The sequence below is a fragment of the Varanus komodoensis genome, unplaced genomic scaffold (genome assembly GCF_004798865.1).
Source record: "Varanus komodoensis strain SLA01 unplaced genomic scaffold, ASM479886v1 scaffold11, whole genome shotgun sequence".
NCBI classification, from domain to species: domain Eukaryota; kingdom Metazoa; phylum Chordata; class Lepidosauria; order Squamata; family Varanidae; genus Varanus; species Varanus komodoensis.
Genome location: NW_025335317.1, coordinates 19,726,051 through 19,753,744, shown reverse-complemented (window position 1 = coordinate 19,753,744; position 27,694 = coordinate 19,726,051). Strand labels below are relative to the sequence as shown.

The window sequence follows — 27,694 nt, the reverse complement described above, 5'->3', positions numbered from 1 at the left end:
GAAACCAGAATACACAAAGCTTAGTGGTAAGGTGACTTCCACAAGCAAGCACATAGTTAAGAGTATGCTGTCAACTTGGATGTTACTTTTCTAAACTGTGTCACTTTCTCTGTAGTAATTTCTTTTAAATTACCCTTACACTGCTAGCCTTTTTTTTAAAATAACATTTAAATACGGAGAGCAGTTTAATAGATGCTCATGTTGGTAATCAGCCTATTTTCATTCTTTCTACTTCCAAGCCCTTGAAAAGAATACTAGAACAGACACCAAAGCAGTAGTTGAAATAATTTATTTGCCAAGCAGACAGCTCAAATGCACTGGAACCAAAGGAAAGAACAGCCAATATCTCTTTTCAGAGACTTGCCCTGCTTTTAACAGCACTCATCCTCTGTCAGTATTTCCACATACAGTTAACAAAGAAACAGCTGAGAAAACGCAGACTACGCAAAACACAGGATATATGAGAGACAGGAAACAGTTAACATTCTTCTGCCCTTCAAGTGATCTGTCCTATTGTTTTATCACATCCATCTTCAAAGGAAGAGCTTAAGGCCAACGTCTTATGCCTTTTTACTCTACCCTCCAGGAGTTTAACTTGAACAGTAACAAGGGTCCAATTATGGGGCCAGCTTTCAGCACACATCCTCCAAGGTCAGCATAAAGGCTTGTTAAGTTTAAGCAACCATTCCTTCACCTTGAAGCAAACAGGTTATTCTCTGCAAACGGATTGCATCTCCTTATTTGCAGACATCACACCCTTGTGAGACAAGTTGTCCAGGCTGGTGAGAAACTGAACAGATTTTATATGTGACCATAATTCAGTGGATTGTGTAAAAGAATGGCCTGCTATGGATTTTCTTTATTCTACTGGAAGAGTACAGCATAAAACCATTAAATGGTTTAAAATGGAGTTGTGCAAGTGTTTGATCTTTCCACATCAACAAACTACAAGCTTTCAACCCAAGGAAGGAGTGAACCCGAGAAGCTGTTCTATGGGCTTGTATCTCCACTCATCTGCTTCCAGTTCTTCAACTAATCCAGCAAGTTTTTCCATTCGAGCAACTTGCTGATCTGTAAAAAACATAAAATAAAATAACTGCGGGTTGCAATCAATTTTCACTCAGGTCTTTTAAACAAAATGCACGAATGGCCATAAACAGCCTGTTGCAGCAGACAATTCTTTCATCAATTACAAGGAAGTTCCTGAGGACCCCTAGATCTCCAGCTGCAGCCTGATGCACAAGTCATTCACCAGGATTTATGTAATCCCTAATGTGAATATAGCCCCTGACATTTTATACTGTGCTGGAATACTCACCATGTTTCACTTGCTTTAGTGTAGATGCAACCTGGTAGCTGAAAACTGATTCACAGAGAAAGCGCTCTGAGCCATCTATAAACAGAAAAAGAGGACAATTTAGCATATCCCAAGACTGTTACGACCCTAAAAAGCTCTCTATGACAATGTTTGTCCTTCCAGGACCTGAGCACCACTGTGGGTTCTGATTACCTTAAGTGTGGCTTTTCCTCGTCTGTGCTCACATGCGCTCTCTCTCTCTCATAAACATTTTACAAAAATTGCTTACTTTCAATGGGGAGCACTAGGACTGCCTGGTTGTTCACTTTATTTATTTAAAGCATTTCTATCCGATTTGATTAGCATAATACTCTCCAAAAGGTTCACACAATGTTTTTGTTGTAAGTTGCAAAGTCGTCTCCGACCCATCGCAACCCTATGGACAACATTTCTCCAGGCATTCCTGTCCTCCACCATCCCCCGGAGTCCACCTAAGCTCACACCAACTGCTTCAGTGACTCTATCCAGCCACCTCATTCTCTGCTGTCCCCTTCTTCTTTTGCCGTCAATTGTTCCCAGCATTAGGCCCTTCTCCAGGGAGTCCTTCCTTCTCATTAGGTGGCCAAAGTATTTGAGTTTCATCTTTAGGATCTGGCCTTCTCAAAAGCAGTCAGGGCTGATCTCCTCTAGGACTGACCGGTTTGATCGCCTTGCAGTCCAAGGGACTCGCAGGAGTCTCCTCCAGCACCACAATTCAAAGGCCTCAAATCTTTGGCGCTTACACAATATAGCAGAGCTTTAGCAATGGATCAGCTCCTGTGATCTTGGCTATCAGAGGGGGTTTCAGGACTGGAAAGTTAGGAGATCTGTGGCTCAGGAACTGTAAGGTGGAACAGCAGATACTGCAGGGACAAGAGGGGCACTGGAGAAGCCCAAAAGGCAAGGAGTATCCGTGCAGCCCACTTTACAACTTTGCCTGCAATGCCTGAAGCCAAACTAATTTCTGCTTGAAAAATGGTGAAGATCATTGCTTGGTGGCCTTCCTGTGACAATCTAACTATGCTATTGAGAACAACAGCTTTGCTGGTGTACCAAATATTCCAGCTAGCCTGAGGTGTGGAGTTATGTAGGAATGAAGCAAAGAATATCAATCAATTGCTTGCAAGAGTTCATACAGAATTTTGTTAAATGTAAATTTCATCAAAACAAAGAAAAACATATAAAAGAAAAAATATATAATTTACTTAAAGAAATTAAGATAAATGGGTCTGCATGATATGGATATTAGTAAGTATGTAGCAATATAGGAATTAACAGAAATACTTATGCATTAACTTCAGAAAAGGTGAACCAAATATCCATATATTTATCCACCCACAAGTGGCATCTAAATACACCCCCATTCAAATATTGACAGCATCCTCAATCTATTATAGGAGCTGGGTGTTTCCAGTGTTGTAATATCAGTCTTTCAGCTGTCAAAGAGGCATGGGAAATCTACCTATGTTGTCCTTGTGGTCCTTAAAGAGCATTTTATTACTAAGCTTATCCACATAATAATAAGCAACCACTGGACATCACCAGAACAAGTAGACAAATGAAGCATCAGCAGTATTGAGCCTCCAACCACTGGCTGACTTTGATAAAACCTTATTAAAAAGGCACCATGGCATCCATTAAGCATTAAACAGAAGTTTTTGCTGACTAAGATTAACTTCAGATCCACAGCCCCTTCTGATACAAATGCAAAAATAATGAAGGCAAAACAGGAACATCTGATCCCATTTTCTATTTGTCTTTAAGACTCTGGCTATCAAACTATTCAGAGATAGTAAGCATTTAGAAATATGAATTGTGGGTCTATGTAACTGTTCAGACTCAGTCAACACTCTACTAGCAGAGGTGACTCTGATGCTGTAAAAGCAGCAGGACTAAACCTAGATTCTAGTACATGTAGTAATTGCAAGTAGAGCCATTCAGCAGAAGCAGGAAAGTCATCATTTGGCATATAGAAATGAAGACAAGAAAAACTCACAGAAAAAAACCACATCAGCCAGTTCAAAGCAGCAATCAACCTGTCTGTCCAAGGCTGCCACATTTTCTTAATAATTTTAAAGTCTGGATTTCTCCATAAGGTTGTATGAAAAAAGGGTCAAACTATAATCGACAAGCTATAATATGCCACACCTCTCTATTGTGATCATAGAAGGGATCCTATTTGTTTTAATGTGCCAAGTACACAATGACATTCACTTGGTGAACAGTTCAACTGGAAAATACCAAAGTTCAGAACCAATCAAGAAATAAGGCCTATGATATAAGGCAAGATCTGGAAAGCTGAACTCACCCTGAGGTGGAAGGAATCCCTGAGAAATCACTATAACAAACCATTAAGTTTTTCAAAATATTAGCCAGGTATAAAAAGAAGATTCCCTCATAAAATAGTTCCCTCTTAACTATATTAAACTCAACACAATAAACTCAAGAAATGCTCATCTGTGTATATCCTGTGAAATCTCAGTGATCATTTGGGATATGTCTCCAGAGATAAACATTCCCAAATAGGGGTTAAAATCTGGGCACCACTTAAATTGCTAATGAGCTAATACATTATGAGATATAGGCCAGGTTTACATGTCACACAAAGCCATGGTGATCGACCCTTGTTGGTCTTTTGTGCCATCTGGACCCACTTGTGACAGTTCTGCATAGTGCCTTTAGTTTCTTAAAACCATGGAGAGAATCAACAGTCTGCTCTAAGTTTTCCACACTGTACCAAGGCTCCTCCAGGTATCGCCATTTCACAATTATTAGTATGGAAACACCATATAATTCTATGGAAAGAACAGCCATGGAGGTAGCCATCTGGCCACTCATTTGCCTTCAGCTCCTTAGCAACATACACATCATCACCTTCTTTATTCCTACTGGCAGAGCGATGGGCACCTCACTCTGTTTACTCTCAGAAATAGGGAGAAAGTGGATAAATGCATGAAGTGAGAAAGGGGGAATTACAGCAAAAGTGTTTATTATGATTTTATTAAAAAAAATCCTTTGTGGACTGGAGTGCTAAGAAGTGTTGCAGAGATGCAAGTATACTCAGGAGGGGGAAGACAGAGAACTTGCCTCAAAGGTGCTTCAGTGGAGGACAATCAGGACAAGACTGCTGAGATCCACAGAAAGCAACGGAGTAAGGAAGGAGAACTGGTTCATGTGGGTGTGGAAACTGTTGTCATGGAAACCACATGCTTGTCTGACTGGTAAGTCTGTGCAAACATCTATGCGTTGCAGAAACCACACAAGGCGGTTTGCCATGATGTGTGAACCCAGCCACAGTGTTGCCAATTGACATCAGTTCAGACTTTGATGTATTAATTAAACAGCCAGACAAATCACCCCAAGTACTAATCACCTGCATCAAAGTTGGAACCAATGATTGAAGTTTTGAGATAAATCTGCATAAAGAATAATTGTGAATTCTGAAAACTCATATACAAATTCATGAATATTACTTTTATGTCCAATAGCACATGCTGGGGGTTCCAAACATAAATCAACCGTCAATGTGGAAGTGTACATCCCTGTTAAGTACTCCCAAAGATAAAATGAACTGTGAAAAAAACCCAGCCTTATCTGTGGCTTCTGGAATTGAATATAAACATTCATTCATTCATTCATTCATTTGGAACACTTATATGCTGCCCCATTCACAAAAGCCTCAGGGCGGCTTCCAATACAAAAAAAAAACAAAAAACAAAAAACCATTTTAAAAAATGGTTTGGGAAAGCCAACATTTCACAACACAGAAAAGATAAATTTCCATTTTTTGTCAAAGGCCTTCTTAACATCAAACAAAATCATGGCAGCAGAATCTATTGTATTAGTATCTAAAGCAATCGGGTTGATAACAAATATAATATTGTTGGTTTCCAGCTGATTATTAATACATCAGACCTGACTGTATCAAATAAGTGTTCTGATCTCTTAGCCAAAACTGTTGTTAACACTTTAATAGCTACCTTAATTAATGAAACAGGTCAACAGTTAGTGCAATGCATCTGATCCTTACCAGGCTTAGGAATCACAGTAATATCAGCATTATTTCACAATACTAAAAGAAACCCTGATTCAAAAATATAATTATAAACGTGATGAAGCAATGATGAAACAAAATATTTCATACAACTCAGTTGGAAACCCATCTGGCCCAGATGATTTTCCAATATTCCTATTTGAAATTGCTTTCATAATTTCATCAATATAGGGGAGCCAAGAAGAACTGTCACTGTGAAGAATCTAAATTTGGAAGATACCTAACCCATATTATGCAGATCAACATAAAACTTTAAAAATTCTGAATTTCTATTTTTGGGAGATATGTAGGTCATATTATACTCATCTTCAATGGCAGAAATAACACTTTGGTGCCTTTTCTGTTTAAAACAATGTGTAGAAATCTTATTAGGATGTTCATCCTTTTATGCCTGTCATAAAGAGGTTAAAGCAAATTTCACCTGCTGTTCAAAGATATTATTCAATACATATTTAATGTGCTGCTGCTCCTGGTAAATTTCCAAGCTGGACAAATAGCAAACCAAGTTATAAGACATTTCAACTTTGTACTCAACAGACATTGTGTATTCTTTACATTTCTGTTTTTATAGCAACCATAAGCATTATTTCAGCCCTGTATAAAGGCTTTACTGGCCTCTCACTCAATGGGACATGAACTGCACTCTCACTGATTTTAAAATACTCTTTTAAAAAACAACAGGTTTTCATAGTATTAACTATCTCATCAATAAGAAGAGAAACATTTAATCACCAGAGAGCAGAGCTAAGAGAATCTGCAAAGTGCAACCCAACAGACCAGAGCACAATCCAAATCTATCAGTACTTCAATTTTACAAACATTTATATAACATAGCAACAATGCAGAACCCCCCAAAAATATTGAAAACAATTATGATGTACAGGTGAAATAAATATGTGGTCCCTTTTATCATGATACAAAACTCTCCAAACCACAGTCAAACCAAATTCAGCCATATACACCTGAAGTATAAAACTCAGTAATGTTTGCTTCCTAGGTACAAGCCTATTTCTATCCAACAAAGGCTTTAAAAAGCTTAAGTCCTCAGCCACAATCAAATAATCAGTTTGCTAAAACAGTCATGAAACATGAGAATCATTTACGGGGCCAATATAGATTAAATAGAGCAATTACTTAGTTATTGTATTCCCCAATCAAATTATAAAATGGCCTTCAGCATCACTAATAACCTGTTGAACTGAAAGGAAAGTTGCTTATGGATTAAAATCACAACCCTGTGAAGTATCAATTAGATATAACTCTCCAACCCAATTTTTCGTCAACAGGTATTTCATCAGATGGCTACAGATGCTCTTCGTAAGAATAGAAGAGCCCACTGAATTAGACCGAGAGTTTCTCTGACACAGCATCACTTCACAAGAGATGCCTCTGGGAAGCCAGAGGACTAACAGGACAACAACCGTCATCCCCCTCCCAGCATTGCCACTGTCTGTGCTCCAGCCAAGGCTGACTTCAAAGATAGGCATGGTCAGGGCTCATGCCCAACTGTGGGCTGATTGTTTACCTGATGCTCATTCTGAGACCACGTGTAATACTGGCTTGGGGGCTACACAAGTATCAGAACTGTTGGGATAGGGAATTCAGCAGCAGGGGGCAGGGTACTCGCATGGAGCACAGACATGTGGTGTGCAGGTTGTGCTCACCCACCTTTTAGGGAAGGTTCTCCAAGGCTCTTGAATGTTTGGGTTGTGTTTTCTCTCTCTCTTTTGCACTTTGCCCAGTTCCACAATACTCTTTTTGAAATGCTGCATCAGGATTTGTGATCAAGATTGCAAATTCACTGTCACCTTACATTTATATAAACGGTCATACTGTTCATTCAGTATTTTCAGTCCCTTTCCAAGTAATCCCTTGCACAGAATCTAGCATTCATCACCACTGTAGCTACACCCCGGGAACTATGGCAAGAAAGTAAGTCTTATTAAATGATACCCATCCCAAAATTGAAAAGGAAATAAAATGGAAGCTCACACATTTTCTTAGCATCTTTGAATATGACATGAAGCAAACTAGTTCCTGACTACGATGTGTTTAAAGTAACAAATTACTTCAATCCTCTTAACTTGGCAAGTGACAATGGATTTCACCCTTGAAGGAAAATAATGCATTCTTTTTGTAGAAGTGTCACAGACACACTGCTATTTGAATTGAGATTCAAGAGATCTTAATATAGCTGTGCAAATACTAAGCACTATGTCAGTGCCCAAAAAAAGACTGAGAAATTGGAGGTGAATTTTAACCCAAAGCCTTTGGTGGTGGTGGTGAGACTTCTTCTAGGAATGACTATTTAGGGAGACTGTGTATGAGTAACTCATTCATAATGGTGAAGCACACCTTGCCTAGTCAAGAGGTATGCAGAACAATATGAAACTATGCATTATTCAACCATTTCAAGGCAAATCTACCTGTGAATGGAAACAGTAGCCATTTGTAAGCACAAGTTCATTAACTTTCTACAAAGTTAATGAACAAGTCTGTTATTTATGTCTAATCTGCATTTCAAAGCTGACCAACAACCTAACATCACAGGGACAGAATCTGGTTATGCACAGTATGCCACCTACCTTCCGTTACTAATTTGTCACTGTACAATACTGGAGAAACTCCTCCAAAAAGAGCAATAGCTGTGTGACCCCCTTCCAAGTAGTGCAGTTCTAATTGCTCAAGACAATTACACTTTCCTTCGAACCTACCCAGAAAGATGACACATTCATCACAACAAACAGGCTTGAGATTGGGATATCAGTTACATAAAAGACCACTGAGTAGCTTCCTGTAGACTACTAGGTATACAGTAATTTCACAGAGGTTTTTGGATTTCTCGACAGGGCAGGAAGAGGGTGATTTGAGGGTGAGGAATTTGTGTCTGACTCCCCTTGTCATGGTCAGATCACTTTCTCATGAGGTTTGAGCTTGGAGCTGGCCTTTCCCTCTATAAGTGTGCAGACCCTATTGTGATGGTCCACCTCAGAGCCGGATGGATTCCTGGTTTCTGGAATGATAAATTTCAGAAATGAAATTTAAATGATAAATTTCTGGAATGATTTCTGGTTGATAAAGCTGGTGCTCCTGTTGATGCTTCGGCTGAACTGTGGAATGGGGAAATGGCCAGAGCAATTGACACAATCGCCCCTAAGCATCCTCTCCTGCCAAGCAGAGCCCGTCCATCTCCATGGTATACATCTGAATTACGGGCGATGAAGCGGGTTGGGAGACATCTAGAGCATAGGTGGAGGAAATCACGGGATGAATCTGACCCAACATGCTTACATGCTCATTATCGAGTCTATGCTGTGGTGGTGAGGGCAGCGAAGAAGAAATTCTTCTCCACTTCCATTGCCTCCTCACAGTGCCGTCCAGCGGAGCTTTTTTGATTGGTACATGGGCTGATATACCCCGGCCCTAAGAAAGATCCTGTACCACCATCGATGGCCTGCTATGACGACTTTGCCCAGCACTTCAAGGAGAAAATCACTCAGATTTGTCACGAGCTGGACAACTGATTCAGATCCTTTAGGGGAGACACCAATGACTCTGTCTGGTCAGGTATTAATGGATGAATTTCAGTTAATGTGGCCTGATGATGTGGACAAGGTGCTCAGACAAGTACGTCCTACCACCTGCTTACTCAATCCTTACCCTTCATGGCTGCTGACCAAAGCCAAACACGGGAATGGTTCCTGCATCCTAGAGGTTATTAACGCCTCTCTGAGGGACAGCCGGGTGCCCGCTCCTTTAAAGGAGGCAGAAATCAGACCTGTCCTAAAGAAGGTGTCTCTGGATCCAGAGATGGCTGCCAATTATAGACCGGTGGCCAACATCCCGTTTTTGGGCAAGGTGTTGGAACGGGTGGTGGCAGGACAACTCCAAGTATTCTTGGATGAAACTGATTATCTGGATCCATTTCAGTCTAGCTTCAGACCCGGGTACGATACTGAATCTGCCTTGGTCGCCATGTATGATGACTTGTGCAGGGAGAGAGACAGGGGAGTGCATCCCTGTTGGTTCTCCTGGACCTCTCAGCAGCTTTTGATAGCATCAACCATGGTATCCTCCTGGATAGGCTGGCGGGACTGGGAGTAGGAGGCACTGCTTGGCAGTGGTTCTGCTCCTACCTTGACAGCCGATTCCAGAAGGTGGTGCTGGGCCACTTTGGGTCTGCGCCATGGCAACTTTGCTATGGAGTACCGCAGGGTTCCATTTTGTCCCCCTTGCTATTTAATACGTACATGAAACTTCTGGGAGAGGTCATCAGGAGGTTTGGGCTGTGGAGTCATCAGTATGCTGATGACATCCAGCTCTACCTCTCTTTTTCAACCGATCCAGGTGAGGCAGTGGCTGTACTGAAGTGGTGCTGGCCGAGCTAATGGGCTGGATGAGGGACAATAAACTGAAGCTCAATCCAGATAAGACGGAGGTTCTGTTGGTGGGTGATTTGAGCTCCTGCGTAGGTGACTCGGGCCTTGCCCTGGATGGGGTTGCACTCCCTCGAAAGGACAGGGTCCGCAGCTTGGGAGTGCTCCTCGACCCGGAGCTGTCCATGGAAGCCCAAGTGACAGCGGTGGCGAGGAGCGCTTTCCTTCAGCTTTCAGCTGTGTCCCTACCTGGAGGAAGATTGCCTAGCAACAGTAACACACGCATTGGTTACTTACCGGTTGGATTTCTGTAACGCACTTTACGTGGGGCTGCCCTTGAAGACAGTCCGGATACTTCAGATGGCTCAAAATAGAGCTGCCAGGATGCTGTCGGGGACTGGGCGTTATTCTCATATAACCCCAGTCCTCTATCAGCTCCATTGGCTTCCCATCGAAGTCCGGGCTCATTTCAAGGTGCTGATTATTACCTATAAAGCCCTAAACAGCTTGGGACCTGGATACCTAAAGGAACGTCTTCTTTCCTATTTGCCCTCCCGCCCCCTGAGATCGGCAGCAGAAGCCCTCCTCCGGGAACCCTCTGTGAAAGATATTAGGAGACAGAGTACCCGGAGGAGGGCCTTCTCTGCGGTGGCGCCCTGTCTATGGAATGCGCTCCCCAGAGAGGTCCGCCTGGCACCGTCATTATATGTTTTTTGGCACCAGGTTAAGACCTTTTTATTTAATCAATATTTTAATAAGTTTTAATATCGAATTTTATTACATTTTAATTGCAGCCAGAGTGGGTCATCAATTTATTTATATTATATTATGTATTTTGGAATTTTATTTGTGTAAGATGTCCTGAGGCTCTCGCAAAGGACAGCATACAAATATCTTAAATAAATAAATAAATAAATAAATAAATTTATTTATTTATTTATTTCAAGGCAGGAAAGGAGCCATGCATGATAATATGGTTTCTTTAGCTTGGGAAGGCCAGGAGCCTGGGAGAAAAAAATAACTGCATTTTATTTTCACCAAAGCAGACAGACTAACAATACCAGAGCAAATGGGTATTAAGCATGCCACCATGCAAAATGGTTGGAGAGCAAAAAGAAAAATTCCTACTGATGGAGGTATAAAGTCTGCAAATAATTTTCTTTTATTCAGTCGTGGCAGCCACTCTCTATCAAAGACAGAGATGGATGAATGAGAAAACGATCTTTTAAAAAATCACACCTGGTTTTACTTAATACACTTCTTTTCTCAGAAGAATACTCTGTGCTGAGGGCCTGGAGAAATAGAAGTTTCTGGATGTTCCTGGAAAGGTGTAGTAGGGTCTTGCTTTGGCAATCAATGGCCTAGGTGCCATGTTTCCACACAGAATGATTTGCAGGATAAAAGGAGAACTATACTGGCTCCTGTGGATCAGCCCTGACTGCTGCTATCTGAAAGGAGAACAAAATTCCACCCAACCTATTTTTGCTGACACTTTTTTGGGGGTGAGCAGGGCTATCCTACATCCACAATATACACTGGCTTCCATGGATACCTTCCCCAGTTTAAGATGGAAGACTGCATAGGACAGCTGCAACTGAGGGGGTGGCCACAGTATGCAGGGTGAATTAACCTCTCTCTCCCTAGCTACATCCCCAGCCTGCAAAAATTACCTCTTTTCAAGTCTAATCGCTTCAAGTGAGGTGAGATGCAGAGGGAAGAGCATGCAGACTGTTTGCAAGGAGGCTGTGGGCTTCATCTGACACATGAGCTGGTGGTTTCCAATCCTGGACTAGATGTTCTTATGTACAGCTGACCTCTGCTATGCAGACTGAAGGAGCTCAGAAACACAAGAGCTGAGATGGATGATGCATTGAAGGCTACAAAATGCAAAAGGACAAGCATCTTCCTTCTGCCAGACTGCACTTCTTTAACTCTGCTAAGTAAAACTGCACAGGTATTAATGTTTAGAAACATATAATTAGCCACCCAAGGTTGCACTGGCCTCAGTTTAAACATAATTAAGCACCTTTAAGCCTGATTGTTTTAGCAAGACATGTTTATGTTCTGGTGGCTCATACCCACTATCTTTTTCAATCGTCTTGTCATCAGTTATAGGATAAACCTAAAGATCTGACTAGGGCAGTGCATATTTCCATGTGAGAAGGGTGGCCACCAACCAACCAGAGAGGACTACTTGGCTGAGAAATCAGTTTTCGTTAATCTTTTCAAATTCATCTTCTTCTTTGAAGGCAATGAAGTACTTCTTTGTTTACTGAAAAAACACCCATTATACAATACTGTACATCCAAACTTGTCTTGCAGTTCATGGCATTTATGTCTGTGAAGAATGATCTGTAATTAAGTTCTCTTAAACCAAGATTTCTCCAGATAGATATAACGTGGAAAATTCCAGGTTGTTTCCTAAGAGCCATAATCTATCCTACAGGCAACACTGATTGGTTAAATGATAGTTTTCACATACAAAACACCTATGAGAACAAATGTTTCCACTAAAATTAAAGCAAAGTATGCAATGATTTTATCTTGATCCAAAAAGCTCACACTACAGCTACTAACAAAGAGACTAAGATCATTTTGGGCCAGGGATCAGTGTGGCTAGTTTTGCTTTTTTAAGGACTGCTTTGAACTTCTGCTTCTCAAATAGTAATCCTCCTCGCCATATGGTGTGCATTGGTTTTGTTATAAACAGAGGAAAAAATTGGAAGTAGTTTGGCCACAAGCTCTCAACAACACAGCCACTCTTACTAATAAGCAGTGGACACCCAATCTGCCCAGATACTGCTGACCAAACCCTTGCAACTCACTCTTCCTTGCAAATTGAATTCAAGGCACACAAAAAGCAGGATTATGCACTGACATAATTCCAATACCACTTTCCACTCTGGGTGAACAAGTATCACCCCCGACACTTGTGACTCTCTAAACATTCACATTAGCAAATCTACTAATCAGAGAGTAAAGTTGGAGCATGCAGAATGTAAGAGAACCCAGGTGGCAACACCCTCTCTCAATTACTCTGGCAACAACTCCTAATGAGCACCTAGTCCCTACCCATTATTTAAAGTTATTTATACCCCACCTTTAAAAGAAACTTTCTCAGGGTAGTATTAAAATAGCAAAATAATAAGTGCACAATAAAATCAAGAGCAATTAAATCATTTTAAATTATTGTATGCACTCTGCAGAAGTAAGATTCAGTCTCCTTCCTAGCATCCACTGAAAGATAGGTTACATGACAGACACCACCATCTCATCATGCCCTGAAGACTGCTAGAACTGACAAATGGAAATAACTGGGCCATCTTCAATAAGGAAGTCCTCCCAGCAAATCTAGGTGAGGCAGTAATTGAATTATTATGAAGAGTTAAAAGAATATCATACTTCAGCTGGAGCACTTTCCCTCCATCCAGGACAGTCTCCACTGCAGTAGTGATATGGCCAATAAAATGGCAGCTGCTTTAGAGATGTTAGTATTTCTAGTTGGGCATGAACCACATACATGTAACTCTCCCCATGTGAACAGTGTGTCACATAAATGCCTGCAAGCAATACAGAAAAAGTATGTGCTACAGTGTAGCCCACATGACAGCTAATAGACTGGGAAGGCATTGTTGTGTTTCCAACCATTCACTGAATTGTTTCCAGTCAATCTAGTCATTATAAGGACTTTGAGACCTTAACAACTGGTGCCTGTTTGCTTGTTTTCACCTTTCCATCCAGTCCCATTTTCTTTCTGATGATCCATCCTTTAGTTTATAAACCAAAAGACACGTTGCCTTGCTTGTTACTGAATTTATACTGATATTTTTTTCAGATTAACAGCAGGTTTATAAAATGTTTTAAATAAAATAAATAAACTGCATGAAGTCTAAATGCAATACAGTGCAAACTGTCAGACTAATTTTAAAAAACCACAAAAATATCCTTTTAGCTATTACCTGAATGATAATTAATCCAACAACCTGACATACAGATACATGTGTGTATGTATAATTACATTAAAATTGGCATTGTGACAGACACAGTGTATAATTAGTACCACATAGTGTATTTATGCAAAATACTGTCATAATTTACCTGCACACAGCATTCTTTCTTCCCCCTGAATTCTGTTCAAACTCTAAATAAAATGCATCTACCTTTCATGGAAATAGGAAATGAAACATTAGTTTGAGTAGTGAAAACCCTGTAACCACCCATTCTAAAATGTCTTATAAAGGAGGAGTGCCTCCATTCCAACATTTTTTTTAAAGTAAATTTCTAACCCTGCTGGTTGGTGAAAGGTTAGATTATGTGATGTCAAATGTTCCCTAAGCAGTTTCTTACTGGTGAACAAAATTATCATGCCTCTGCCCTGTGATATTTCAGTGTATTTTCATTCCTTCACGATGGAGTGTATAATGACGATCTCAACCAAAACACTCAAATATGTCTAGAAGTTGTTCTTAATTTTAAAAAGAGTACATCCTATATTTACAACAGGGGTTATTATGAATTTTACCCACTATAACTGAAGGGCACAATGGTTCTGGAAGTGGAACAGCACAAGAAAATGCAAGCTAACCATCCCAAAAAGTTTAAAAAAGCAGAGACAACAGTTCCTAAAAAAGTCAATTATGGTAATTAGCTGATAAATCATTATATATGCGTAAATACAATATGCAAGAGCAATTGTGCAATTCAGAGTCATTCTCGTTCCAGTATAAATGAAAGGAAGGATCCTGTCTTTCTTCATGCTATTACAGAGGTAGTTGTGTTGATCCATTGAGGAAAGGACAAACTATGACCAAATAAACAATTCTGTAACTTTAAAAGATTAGGGTCTTTGCCTATCAGTATAAAGCTACCTAGAATGTGGTTTCTTTCTCTGAAAGCAAGGAAGAAGATAACTTTTTTTAGATAGCTACTGCCTCAATCTTAACGAGCAGGCCAGACATCAACTATAAGGTAAAACAGTTCAGTTCATACATTATTTTATACCTAATCAGTTATTGTACTGATAGTATGCCATCCAAGGAAATGAAAGCCAAGTTTCAATCAAAGGCAAAGTTCATTTATTCACAAATATTACAAGACTACCTGGAGTTGGCATTAGGGAAAAAGTAATTTTTTTGCCCCTTCACTTGTCAGCTCAAGCATTAGGCAGGGAGAAGACAGCAACATAAAGCAAAAGGATGAGAAGAAGGGAGAAACCAAGAGAAATCCAAGAACCACCAATGCAAAATAGGAACTAATTCTTGAGAGCAGTCACTGATAGGACTGCCTGACTCCATGGGTCTGTTTAACTGCTTGGCAGGAGCACTGCCTTCAACTTCATCCTTTTGGTCATCCTTCCTACTTACTTGCTGGGGGACAACCAGTTCTGCTTGAGATAGAAGGAAGGAAAAATGGGTCAAGGGACTATCTGAGCAGAAGGTGCTGTGATTGCACACTCTCTTTTTAAGCATCCAGAGGCTTTGAGACAGACAGTCTCCTAGTTAATACCTGGGAACTCTTAAGTATCTGTGAATGTGCTCTATAATTAACCAGAGTGAATCTTGGATCAAGGAGCCAAATGCACACCATGCACATTCCAAAACTCAATAGATTAGATGCCTCTCTTTTGCAACATCAGCAAAATGGTGCCAGAAATCAATATGGGTCACTGTAATAAACTCAGGCCAATTGCTATGCCAATTAAATAGATGCTCCCAATGGTTACAAAAGTAATGCATACTCCACCAAAATACACTCTGTGCAGAACAATCCTAAGCTGGTACACTCAGAAGTAAATATCTTCATGTTCAGGGGAATTTACTCTCTAGTAAGCGGCATATATGGATCGCCTGAAAGCTATTTCTAATTATTCTCATATGCACAAAGAGGAATCTTATTTTCAGTCATGACCCATAGAAGCCACTGCAGGATAGGTCCATAGATAAAAGTCATGCAGTTTCCCAACCTTTGGGTTAGTGGGCATAGTTGTAATTTTGAGTGTTGTGGGCACTGATAAAATGGATGCCATGGAGTGGGGCTTGTGAATTCATAAAATGGATGCTACTAAGGGCATGACCAGTCACAAACCCCTCATTTCCAAAAATGCAAAGTCGTGAGACTAAAAGAAAATAACTTGCCCAAGAACTGAAGTGGGGGCTGATTGCTGAAGTCCTCTTTTAAATTAAAATAAAGATGGACTGGAGCAGCACTTCATTTTGCAGCATAACAGCCTCCTAGCTGCTTTAAAGAAAATCCAGCAACTCAATACAATAAATATCAGGAAGGGCAGGGAACCTAGCAGGTGCCAAGGAAGGAGTCCATGTGCATATTTAGCAGTTTTCTGTACTGGCATGACTGAGGTGACAAAACTAGATAAAGCAATTACCTTCTAACATTTCTCCAGCACCTTTGGGGTAGGTAAACAGAGCTTTTCGTGGTGTGGCAAGATCTGAGACACTGAACCCAGATCCAGTTACAGAACTTCCACTAACTCCACCAGCTGAAGATGAAGATGAGGCAGCCATTTTGTTCAGTCTGGACCTAATGTAGGAGAAACACAAAATCCAGTTAAGAAATTCAGGTGTACTGTTATGTGTGCTATGCAGAGATTTGGGTTCAACATGTAATCCCAACAGATTTTTTTTTTTAAAAACAACTTACTGCAGTCTCAGAAGGGCTAGCCAGTCACAAAGCAATTCATCTGAAACACACACTTATTTTGTGCTTGTAACTGTATCATTTATTGCTTCATCCTTGTGCTGTTATTCAAATTGCACTGTGTGGGCCAATCAGTGGGGGGGAATTTAGGTGCACACTGCTGAGTAATTGAAAAAGATGGAATTTTGTTCAGACAGTGGTTACTGAAGAATAGCAGTAGCCAGTTTATTAGAATACATTATCTTGTGTGTAGCTTGAGGCCAAACAGTTTTCTTTCAGCAGGGGAGGAGATAATTGAGCTTCTGAAATGACCAGTCTTTAAATGATTAGCACTGGCTTGCCTGTGGCTTCTAGACTAGAGGAAAAAATAATCTGATATATTACAAGCCCACCTTTGCCCATATCTCAAATTACAAATCTGCTTCTAAGGAAACTTCTAGAACCTGGATGCTTGCAGTTATGAGGATGGGAATGGAAGAACACTGAAGGTGGGTTTCATGGACTTGCATGACCCCAATTGCAAATACATCTCCATCAATGGAACCTGCTTCTGAAGAATACAGACCACATAATTACAATGTAACTTCGTGCCAGAACAGGCAACTTTTTGCCCCCCCCTCCCCAAATATACCAACCTTTTTCAACCAAGTGCCCTCCAAGTATCAACTCTCATCGTCCCATCAGCATGGATGATGGGTGTTGCACCCAGCAAATTTGGAGGGCACCTGATGAAGGAAAGCTGAAGACAAATATGTGAAAACCAAATCAGCCTCTGTGAGACAAAGAAGCTGAACAAGATTTAGTTCTTTGGAATGCGCAGCAATATATAGTGGGTCTCAAGCAGTCAGTGTACTATTTTCAACTTTCATTTCCTGATCATCTTCGCTCTGTACAGTTGAACCTCAACTTTCACAGGTTTAATTATTTGCGAGTTTGCCATCAATAATTATTTTTTTTAAAGCATTGCAGCATACTATGGAAAATCATCATCACCAGAGAAAGGACATGAAAGGGCAGAAAGGGAAGGCCTCTAAAGCCATGCCCATCCAGGGAGGGAAATTTCTCTGGTGTTACTTGGTGCAAAGAGGAGGCACTGGTGAGTGAAAGGGAGGGGGGAGAACAGGAACATAAGAGTGTAATAAATGAAGAAAGGGAGCTTGCTGGATTAGATCATTGTCTGAGGATGAAGGAGAAGCAATCCAGTTCACGTATGGTCAACAATATTAAGCGTTATGGTTTGGTTTAGAGATATTCATAGTTTTTCCACTTTCATGCACCCTCTAACCCCTACAAATGTGAAGGGCCAACTGAATTTCAGACAGTGCCAACACTGGTATACTGCTCCACGGGCTTGCAAGAAGCTTGTTTCCATAAACAGAATGCAGTACAAAATGTCACCACATTGTGGCACCAAAAGCTAAACCTTGAATATCGTGGAGGGATGTGTGACTCTCCACTCTTATCACCTGGATGCAGATCAGAAACATTTTGCATTTGGAAGCCCATACATTTCACTGGACACATTTCCAGAGAAAAATATGTCCAACAAAATGTGCCATTCAAAAAATGTTGGAGAAAAATGTGTAACTTCAAAAATGCGTACAAACCTGCATCAGTCAACAGATGGGTGGATGCATATAATTCAAAAATGAGTTTTGTTTTTTAAGGCATCAAAACCCAGTGAGGTTTCTTCTCATGAAAAGAATAATCTGTGTGGAGCTGGAACAGAGCTGGAAATGGAAGAAGCCTATGGAAAAGGACCTGCTAGAGCCAATCATTCCTCACCTTCTGCCGTCTCATAGGCCAAGGCTAACTTCACAAATTTCCATTTTATTATTTAACTTTCATCAAGCTGTAACATATATTCCATCTTGCATGTGACAGTGAGTCCATCATAGGCTGTTTTCTTCCTGTTCTTCCATAAGCATTCATTAAAGACTGTTATGCATGTTCCTTTTTAGTATTCTGTATTTATAACTTTATTTCAAATTAAAATTTCCTCAGCAGTCTCCCATTGTGCATTAATTGGCTCCACACCCACTTAGTTCCATAGTTACAGTACAGTCAGGTGCTACCAGATCAGGATCCTATTTTATGACCAAGAATTGATTAGCAATATTTCAAAATGTGCCTCTTTTATAAAGATAAGAATCTTTAAGCAGTAAAATGCACCTGAGTTATTCTAGTTGCTGTTTGGTGTGCTTTGTAGCAAAATCCGTGCTTTAAACAGGTAGGAACTATTTTTAAAAGATGCTATGCACATTTCTTTTGCACTGAAGGAACTGACTTTCAAGGGAAATTCTATCTCTTTTTGCTACTGCAGACTCATTAACTGGCTTTTCTGAACAGGCTGCTAAACACCTTGTGAAACCAGGTCTTGGAAAGAGGGAATGGATACAACAAATTATATGCAATGCTGTAGCCTAATATAGTCACTTCTTTCCTTTTATGTCATCCAACCAGCCAGGCACACAAATAAGAACATTTCAAAAGATCTGCTTAGTTATTAATATTATAATGCATTAAAGGAAACAGAGGAGTGTCATTTTTTAACTAATGGAAATTTCTCATCCACACAGCATTTTCACTCCACTTACAGATACAGAAAATGTAAAACCCAGTTTAACCATAGCTTATGGAAGCGGGTAGCAGGACTCCCTTTCCCTTAACAAAAGTGCTTCTAGATCTACAAGAAGGCAGTCTGCCACCTCATCACATTCCCTGTGTTAAAACTGTTGGGGGGGGGGGTCCTCAAAATGATGCATCTTCCTAATACAATTACTAAGATACATGTGCTGGACCTTCACATTTGATGCCAAACCTTTCTTTTTAGAAAAAACTCTTAAGTCTGTTTAACAGAACTTGTTATCTTATTGTATTAACTACTCCCACAGCCTAAAGAAACTGCATTTTAAGATACTGATGTAGAACATCATCCTCCCACACGCTATCCTATCACTGCTAGTCCTTGAATACCTACCGTTTCCATTATCTATTCCAGATTCACCACAATTATTTGGAATCTCTTCTTTCATCATTATAAGCCATGCTGCCCATTTTACAGGCATACTCTGATGACTATCCGATCAATGGCTCAGCATGGAATCCAAGCATTTGCTGTAGGAAATGCATCTTTGAAGAACTTGCCACAGCAGGAACAGTAAATTAATCCAATCAAGAAGCCCCCACCACCCACACCTTCTGGCCTTGTATTTTCATGTACTGTCCTATATCATATGCTAACAAAGCTATCAACATCCAAGCACACAAGAACCACCGGATGGATTATAAACCAGAGACAGATCCTGCAGCTTTCTTTTACACGTGCTTCAAAATGTCTACATTGTAACAGGATAAACACCATGAATAAGACATGTTCTCTGATTTTAAAAAACACAATGAAGGATACAAATCTAGACTCTCTCCATGGAGAGAGCGGACTGTAGCAGCTGTCTATGTGAATTTTAGTTTGCACTCGCACTCACTCAAGGCTAGGCTGATTGGTTTAAGTATCTATTCTGCTGTACACATCAGTATACCCACGACCTCTTTATGCCCAGCTTGGTCAAAGACACATCCTGAAATCTGAATGTGCTTGCATCATTAAAGTCTCAATCAGAATCACAAGGTTTTTATAGCAGCAAGTTACAGAAGGGTAGCTATGCAGTATTAGTCTATTCTAGCAAAAAAATCAAGGACTTTTAGGGCACCTTACAGAAGAACAAATTTACTGCAGCATAAGCCAATATGAGCATTAGGAAGCAATGCACACTTACAGTGAAGTAATCTCCACTGAACATAGTAGGCCTTGCTTCTAACATACACCTACCTGGTTGCATAGTTAATATTGTTTCCACTTCCAGACAGAGGAAATATAAAACCCAGGTTAAGCAGCACTTCCAGAAATGGGTTCTTTAAGACACAAGAGATACAGTATATCACAGAAGTGAGTACACCCCTCACATTTTGTAAATATTTTACTGTAACTTTTCATGTGAGGACCCTGAAGAAAAGTCACTTTGCTACAATGTAAAGTAGCGAGTATACAGCTTGTATAACAGTGTAAATTTGCTGTCCCCTCAAAATAACTCAACACACAGCCATTAATGTCTAAACCGCTGGCAACAAAAGTGAATACACCCCTAAGTGAAACTCTCCAAATTGGGCCCAAAGTGTCAATATTTTGTGTGGCCACCATTATTTTCAGCACTGCCTGAACCCTCTTGGGCATGGCGTTCACCAGAGCTTCACAGGTTGCCACTGGAGCCCTCTTCCCCTCCTCCTTGACGACATCACGGAGCTGGTGGATGTTAGAGACCTTGCGCTCCCCCACCTTCCGTTTCGGGATGCCCCACAGATGCTCGATAGGGTTTAGGTCTGGAGACATGCTTGGCCAGTCCATCACCTTTACCCTCAGCTTCTCTAGCAAGGCAGTGGTCGTCTTGGAGGTGTGTTTGGGGTCGTTATCATGTTGGAATACTGCCCTGCGGCCCAGTCTCCAAAGGGAAGGGGTCATGCTCTGCTTCAGTATGTCACAGTACATGTTGGCATTCATGGTTCCCTCAATGAACTGTAGCTCCCCAGTGCCGGCAGCACTCATGCAGCCCCAGACCATGACACTCCCACCACCATGCTTGACTGTAGGCAAGACACACTTGTCTTTGTACTCCTCACCTGGTTGTCGCCACACACGCTTGACACCATCTGAACCAAGTAAGTTTATCTTGGTCTCATCAGACCACAGGACATGGTTCCACTAATCCATGTCCTTAGTCTGCTTGTCTTCAGCAAACTGTTTGCGGGCTTTCTTGTGCATCGCCTTTAGAAGAGGCTTCCTTCTGGGACGACAGCCCTGCAGACCAATTTGATGCAGTGTGCGGCGTATGGTCTGAGCACTGACAGGCTGACCCACCACCCCTTCAGCCTCTGCAGCAATGCTGGCAGCACTCATACGTCTATTTCCCAAAGCCAACCTCTGGATATAACGCTGAGCACATGCACCCAACTTCTTCGGTCGACCATGGCGAGGCCTGTTCTGAGTGGAACCTGTCCTGTTAAACCGCTGTATGGTCTTGGCCACCATGCTGCAGTTCAGTTTCAGGGTCTTGGCAATCTTCTTATAGCTAGGCCATCTTTATGTAGAGCAACAATTCTTTTTTTCAGATCCTCGGAGAGTTCTTTGCCATGAGGTGCCATGTTGACCTTCCAGTGATCAGTATGAGAGAGAGTGAGAGTGATAACACCAAATTTAACACACCTGCTCCCCATTCACACCTGAGACCTTGTATCACTAACGAGTCACATGACACCGGGGAGGGAAAATGGCTAATAATGCCCAATTTGGACAGTTTCCCTTAGGGGTGTACTCACTTTTGTTGCCAGCGGTTTAGACATTGATGGCTGTGTGTTGAGTTTTTTTTTGAGGGGACAGCAAATTTACACTGTTACTCAAGCTGTATACTCACTACTTTACATTGTAGCAAAGTGTCATTTCTTCAGGGTTGTCACATGAAAAGATATAATAAAATATTTACAAAATGTGAGGGGTGTACTCCCTTCTGTGATATACTGTATCATGCTAGGTGCAGTCAGAAAGATTTAGCAAAATGTAAGAGGATCTGTAATATTCAACCATCTTAATACAGAAGTGACCACAGCAGGTCCTGAACCTAGGGTTGGAACGCAGTGGGTGCTGCCACTTACATTTTGGGCAAAGAGGGAATTATAGGAAAACCAAGCAGGAAGACACAAAATATGAGTACCTGTAGCCATATATACAGGTGACTCCATAAAAAGCTTGTGATGGTTTAGAAGCCTCACCCAGTGCTTTCTCCAGGTGCAGAGCACTGTCAAGTATGGTGACCCATGCCAAAAGCAGCAATACTACAAAGAACAGTCCCATTGAAGTGGGACTGTGCTCCCCATGTAAGCTTCAGACAACTTAAAACTATACATTTCAACCTGTATGTTTTATTTGTTACATGTATAGCTTGCCTTTCTTCCCAGGAGCCCAGGACAGTGTATATGGACCTCCTCTCCATTTTATCCTTACAACAATCCTGTTAAGTAAGTTAGGCTGAGAGTTAGTGACTGAGTTGGTCATCCAATGAGCTTTATGGCTGTCTGAGGACTAGTACCAGTCCAACACTCTACCACATGAAGTGTCCTCTATGGGACAGAATTACTATTATTAATTGCAATTATATCCCACCTTTCTGCCAAAAATGGCATTCAAGGTAACTAACTATAAAAATAATATAATGAAACTATAAACACAGATTGAAAGCAAATCAATAAAAGCACTCCTCCTTGTGCTAAAAAAAACCACTTTAGATAGCAACTTGGCTTAATTGCCAAAGGCCTGTCTGAATGAAAATATCTCTGCTGGCAGAAGGACAATAAAAAGTGATCCAACCAAGCTTCCCTGAGCAGGATGTTCCAGAGTCTGGACAAGCAGCCATCGAGAAGACTCTCCCTGGCATTCCTGCCAAACATCCCTCTGAATCAAACCATGGTTAGCCAAAATCTTTCTTTCCATACAGGACAGTATCAGTGGACAACTGCATCAATTATACCCAATGCTTTCTTTGCACTAAGGACATTCACAAGTAGGTATGGTCATACCAGTCTGAGCTGAGATGCATAAAAAGAACAAGCAACTAGACTGAGGTATGGATAGCTAAGACTGAATTCTGAGTCACTGAGGTTAACCTCCTGGACATGCTGATGTACAATTTGGGTTGTTCTAAAGCTTACTATTTGGTGCATACACTTTATCCTTTTCTACATAGCTTGGCTGTTACCTGTTGTGGATACTACTATAAGTGTTTCTGTATTTCCTAAGAGAAATCAGTTGGTTTTTTACAGAAAGTCAAGTCTACTTATTTATCTTTTGAAATGTAGTAAAGTAGATGTTCAGAAAGTTAAGGGGAATGGAATAGAGAATTAGAATGCTCTATACAACCTAATCAATTGAAAGCTGCCCTAGCTTACATCTACAGCATTTCTGTGGATTTAAAATTGCAGCTGATTCAACAAACAAAAATAATGTTTCATGCACACTGGACACCACAAAGGCTTGTTAGAAAAAGCTGGCTATTGGACAATGCCTCATTGAGGCATATAATATGGTCATGCATGGTGGTAGCTCCTTTCAGTTTGTATAAATTTTCTTCTTGAAAATTCATATTTCTGTGTAGTGGGGATTAAGAACTGAACAGCAAAACCAGAGTGTGAAAACCCTTACAGTTGTGCAGAGACTCAAGGTTTAAGCCTGGAAGGATAAACCATCAGCCATCTTTAATTATCTGAGGTTCTTACTACTCTTGCAACATTTGAATCTATAGAGTTGTCAGTTTGATGCTTAAAGTATGTATCTAAAATATATGTCGAATCTTTTTTCCCTTTTCTGTAAGAATATCTTATAAAAACAGTTATTATGAATGGATATGCTTTTAATCTCTTTTTTCTTTTTTCACTGCTATCCTACTCTTCTCCTGTTTGTTTTACTTTCATGTTTAAAAAAGATAGTACCCTGCAAATTAAGAGAACTCAGAGCCTGATGCAGTTCAATACCATCTGGCACAGAACACTTTCAGGATTGTGAAGTGGGCCAAGGTTTGGTATGGCAGTCATACTTTCTGTTTTTAACTGTCAATGGAGTAATCCTGTGTTGACATACATTGCATAAAAGTAACTGTTCTGAGTTGAAAGGTTTGTTGTCCAGCCTGAAAATGACAGCCTTTCAATCAGAGAGGTATGTGTCTTACTTCAAAGTTCATTTTGGGGTGCATGGCCATATACACTTTTAGGTAATCATTCAGTTTACTGAGGTCTATGCAAGCTTTTCCTTATTTTCACAAATAATTAACTGGGAACTATTGAAAACCTCAGCATAATATGTGTGGTGCAACTGGATCTCAAGCATTTTTACTCAAATGTAAGTCTTCCACTATGTTCAACAGCGTTTACTCCAATGAAATGTTACAATAAAAAACCTATTAGCTTCCACAGACAGTGAAACAGAGGTACATAAGAGAAAACACAAACAATTAAGACAGTCAGTATGGTGGTAATTTCCCCATTTGTATTTTGGAAGTGCTACCATATTCCAGTCGGATATATGAGAGAGCAATAACTAGCTTGCAAACTTTGTTTAATAAAATACTTTGCACGTAAGAAGTTATACAGACTAAAGAAAAGACTTTCCAAAGAAGCATTCATATTGAAAGAGATTCACTCAACACAAGTAACAACCTAATACTACACCTGGCAATAGTATATGTAAGTATATACCAGAATCACAGGAGGACAATTACACTAGGGAAAGCCAATGACAGAAGAAAAGGACCATATATGAGTTGACCTAACTCTATAAAGCAGCCTTCCCCAAACTAGTGGCCTTCATTGATATTCAGACTGCAACTCCCAGAATTCTCATCCAGCAGGGCCATTGACTGGGAATTCTGGGTGCTGCAATCCAAATCTGTCTAGAAGTCAAGTGTTGGGCAAGGCTGCCATAAAAGAAACCATAAGCATAAGCTGGCAAGGTTGTGAAAGACAGGACTTTTGGGGGGACATTCATTCATAGGGTCACAATAAGTTGGAGATGACCTAACGGCACAGAACAAATATAGTACCTAAGTCCAAACAGTATGGAAAAATGATTGTAGGAGCACACATGTGAACATTCTTCTGCTAACTATTTTCTAAAGGATGCAGCACGCCAAAAGCAAAACAATAAAGAATTTGCCAGTTGTTCCTTCTCCACTGTTGTATTGAACCCTCCTGCTCTTCATCCTCCAAAACAATGGGAGACAGGGAAAGAGCACAGAGAATTGGCGTCTTGTGCACTTAGAACCCGTAGGATCATTGGCAATGTAGTTTTCCCAGAGGATGCTGCAACTGCCAATGGCCTTTGGGAGAACGACAGGCCTCACAAGCTATAGGACTCAGTGGGTAGATGGGGGAGCCAACTCATCTCTCCGGTGATTAGTGGCCTGAAAACGCGCGTTCTCTTCCACACCTTTGCATGGCTTCCCTCAACAGAAGAAAACAGTGATGCAAGTTTAGACCGAGCATTTCTCTCCTATCCCAGAAGCATTTTGGGCTAGTGCCTCAGCAGCCTCCGCGGGAAAGATCTGGAGACAGCCCCCCCCCCCCCCGGTTTCCTTATCTCTGCCTATGCTAAGCTAGAGAAGCCGGGCAGGTCCACCCACGATACCTTTCTTCCTTCGAGGCCACGCGGGTGTTTTCTAACTGAGGAGTCCCACTACATCCAGTGGCGCTTATTTTTAGATTTTCTGTAACTAAGCATAGGATCCCATATAGGTTTAGATTGAAAAAGGCTAAGCTGAGGCATACTGGGAGTTGCAGAACTTTTCAAAAAAAGGTTTAAACCGGTATTGTTTAAACCGTGCCCTAAGATTCACTGAATACATTATGATTTATCTCCGTGGGGGGGGGGGTGGAAGCACAGAACATAAGTGACGAGATGCACGTTTGTTGGCCAACACTTTGCAGTACGCCGGTCACTCAGCCAACTCAACACTGGAACGCATACTGGGCGTGCGTCGTGGACCAACCCCGAAGACGCATGCGCAGAGCCTCCCCGCCAGCAAGACGCAGGTACAAGGCCTGAATAATACCGGCCTTTCGTTAATCCTCCCTTAAACACTAGATTACCAGCTACGGCCTCTCTGACGTGTTTTGCGGCACCCGGGTAAGTGAAATGATCGGGCTCCGCTCCCTCCTCGCGCTTACAGCCTCGCATCCTTACCTCTCTTTCCCCCACTCCCACCGTTTTCGCCTCACTGCGAGGGTAGTACTACGACGCCACAGAAGACGTGCGCGTGCTCGAATGACGCGCGGGCACGACCGCGCCCGAAAGACGTAAAGCGCCGCAGCGAGAGACGCGGGGAGGGGTTGCCTTTCTGTTGGGTGCTATGGCAACGGGGAGAGGGAGGCTTGGGCAGAAGCCGTACGGGCGGCGAATTTCTGAAATAAAGCAAAACGGGAATCGCGAATATTGTATATCCTTAATGGCTGCGAGTTAGCGTTAAGAGAGAGATGGGAGACTATCCTTCCAAGCAATAGGCCGGTTGAAGGCTGAGATATTTACGGCTTTCTCCTCTTGTGGGATTCCCGAACCTTTAAAAACCTGCATTACACGCTTAGTAGAGCGAGTAAAGCTGTTTATCGCGATGCCGTGCCGAGGGGAAGTTTGACCTGTAGAATTTCTGTCTGTCCTGTGAGTGCCTTAGGAGCCCTGCTAAAAAAAAGATGGCGAATGAACGCCAAACATAGCGAGCTTTTGGAAGGCCAGAAGCAGAACACGAATTACGAGAAATGAGTGGAGGACGTAAGATCAGGGAGGGCTTCCATTACTCCACGTTCTAAGTTTGAGGAAGTCCTCGTATGTGTAGGAAGTGTTAGGGATGACAGTTAAGTTACAATATGGTGTGTACAATATGATTTGTGTGCCAACTCTGCTTCTTTCCCTCTGTGTGGGCAGAGTGTTCTGAGAGCAGTGTCAAATTCTTCATTTTTGTCATGTGAACAAGCAGATTTGTGCAAGATTGCAAATGTGTGCAAAATGTCATGTACACAATTGCACAAAATGAGTATGCCTAAAATAAGCACACACACAAAACATATAATCAGAATGGATGTGCCTTTCTGGTAAAAACAAGGAAGGGTGCATACATATTTTCTGTATCCAAATCTTTGCATATATTTCCTCTTCCCTATGGCTGAATACGGCGAGACTATTAGAACAATGTACTCCAAATACAGAATGTAAACCCCATTTTCTCACTAAATATACATGTAAAAACAAAAGAATCCTCCTTGGATCAGGATGTACAATGGCCAGCATTCTGTCTCCAGCAGAATGGCCAACCAGATGCTCTGGAATCTCAGAGGAAGGAAGTATACTGGTTTCCCCCTTTGGTTTCTCCTCAACATCTGGTATTCAGAGGTATATTGCCTCTAACCATGGAAGTTCCATTTAGATATCATGGTTAATAAGTCTAGTTATGGCTAGCTTCCATGAATTGGTCTAATTATTTGTAAGCCAGTTACTCCAAATACAGTAACTCTCTGCCCATTGACATTTGTATGTGCATTAATTCTACATGACTTCTCTGGAGAAACCTAATTTTCTGGAACTGCCTTTTTCAGAATAAAGCTATGTTTAGTTAAGTCTTGAATAGCACAGTCCTTTTTATCTTTATACAGAAAGCAGGTCCTTCAACTTTCCTATTCCTCGCCAAC

General features: G+C 41.1%; 2 protein-coding genes across 2 annotated transcripts in view; one reads left to right on the top strand and one right to left on the bottom strand.

Moving 5' to 3' along the window:
• Nucleotides 1-273: 273 nt before the first annotated feature.
• On the bottom strand, nucleotides 274-26,286 carry ANAPC16 (anaphase promoting complex subunit 16). Its single transcript, XM_044420525.1, has 4 exons — nucleotides 26,199-26,286; nucleotides 16,149-16,303; nucleotides 1,319-1,393; nucleotides 274-1,071 (listed from the first exon to the last, which is right to left on the bottom strand). The coding sequence occupies exons 2-4, from the start codon at nucleotides 16,285-16,287 to the stop codon at nucleotides 956-958; spliced, it is 330 nt and encodes a 109-aa protein (XP_044276460.1). The 5' UTR covers nucleotides 16,288-16,303; nucleotides 26,199-26,286; the 3' UTR covers nucleotides 274-955.
• Nucleotides 25,993-27,694, top strand: part of ASCC1 (activating signal cointegrator 1 complex subunit 1) — a 72,971-nt gene continuing 71,269 nt past the window's right edge. Inside the window, exon 1 of the mRNA XM_044420524.1 lies at nucleotides 25,993-26,141. The gene's annotated coding sequence lies outside the window, so the exon portion shown is untranslated. The remainder of the gene's footprint in view (nucleotides 26,142-27,694) is intronic.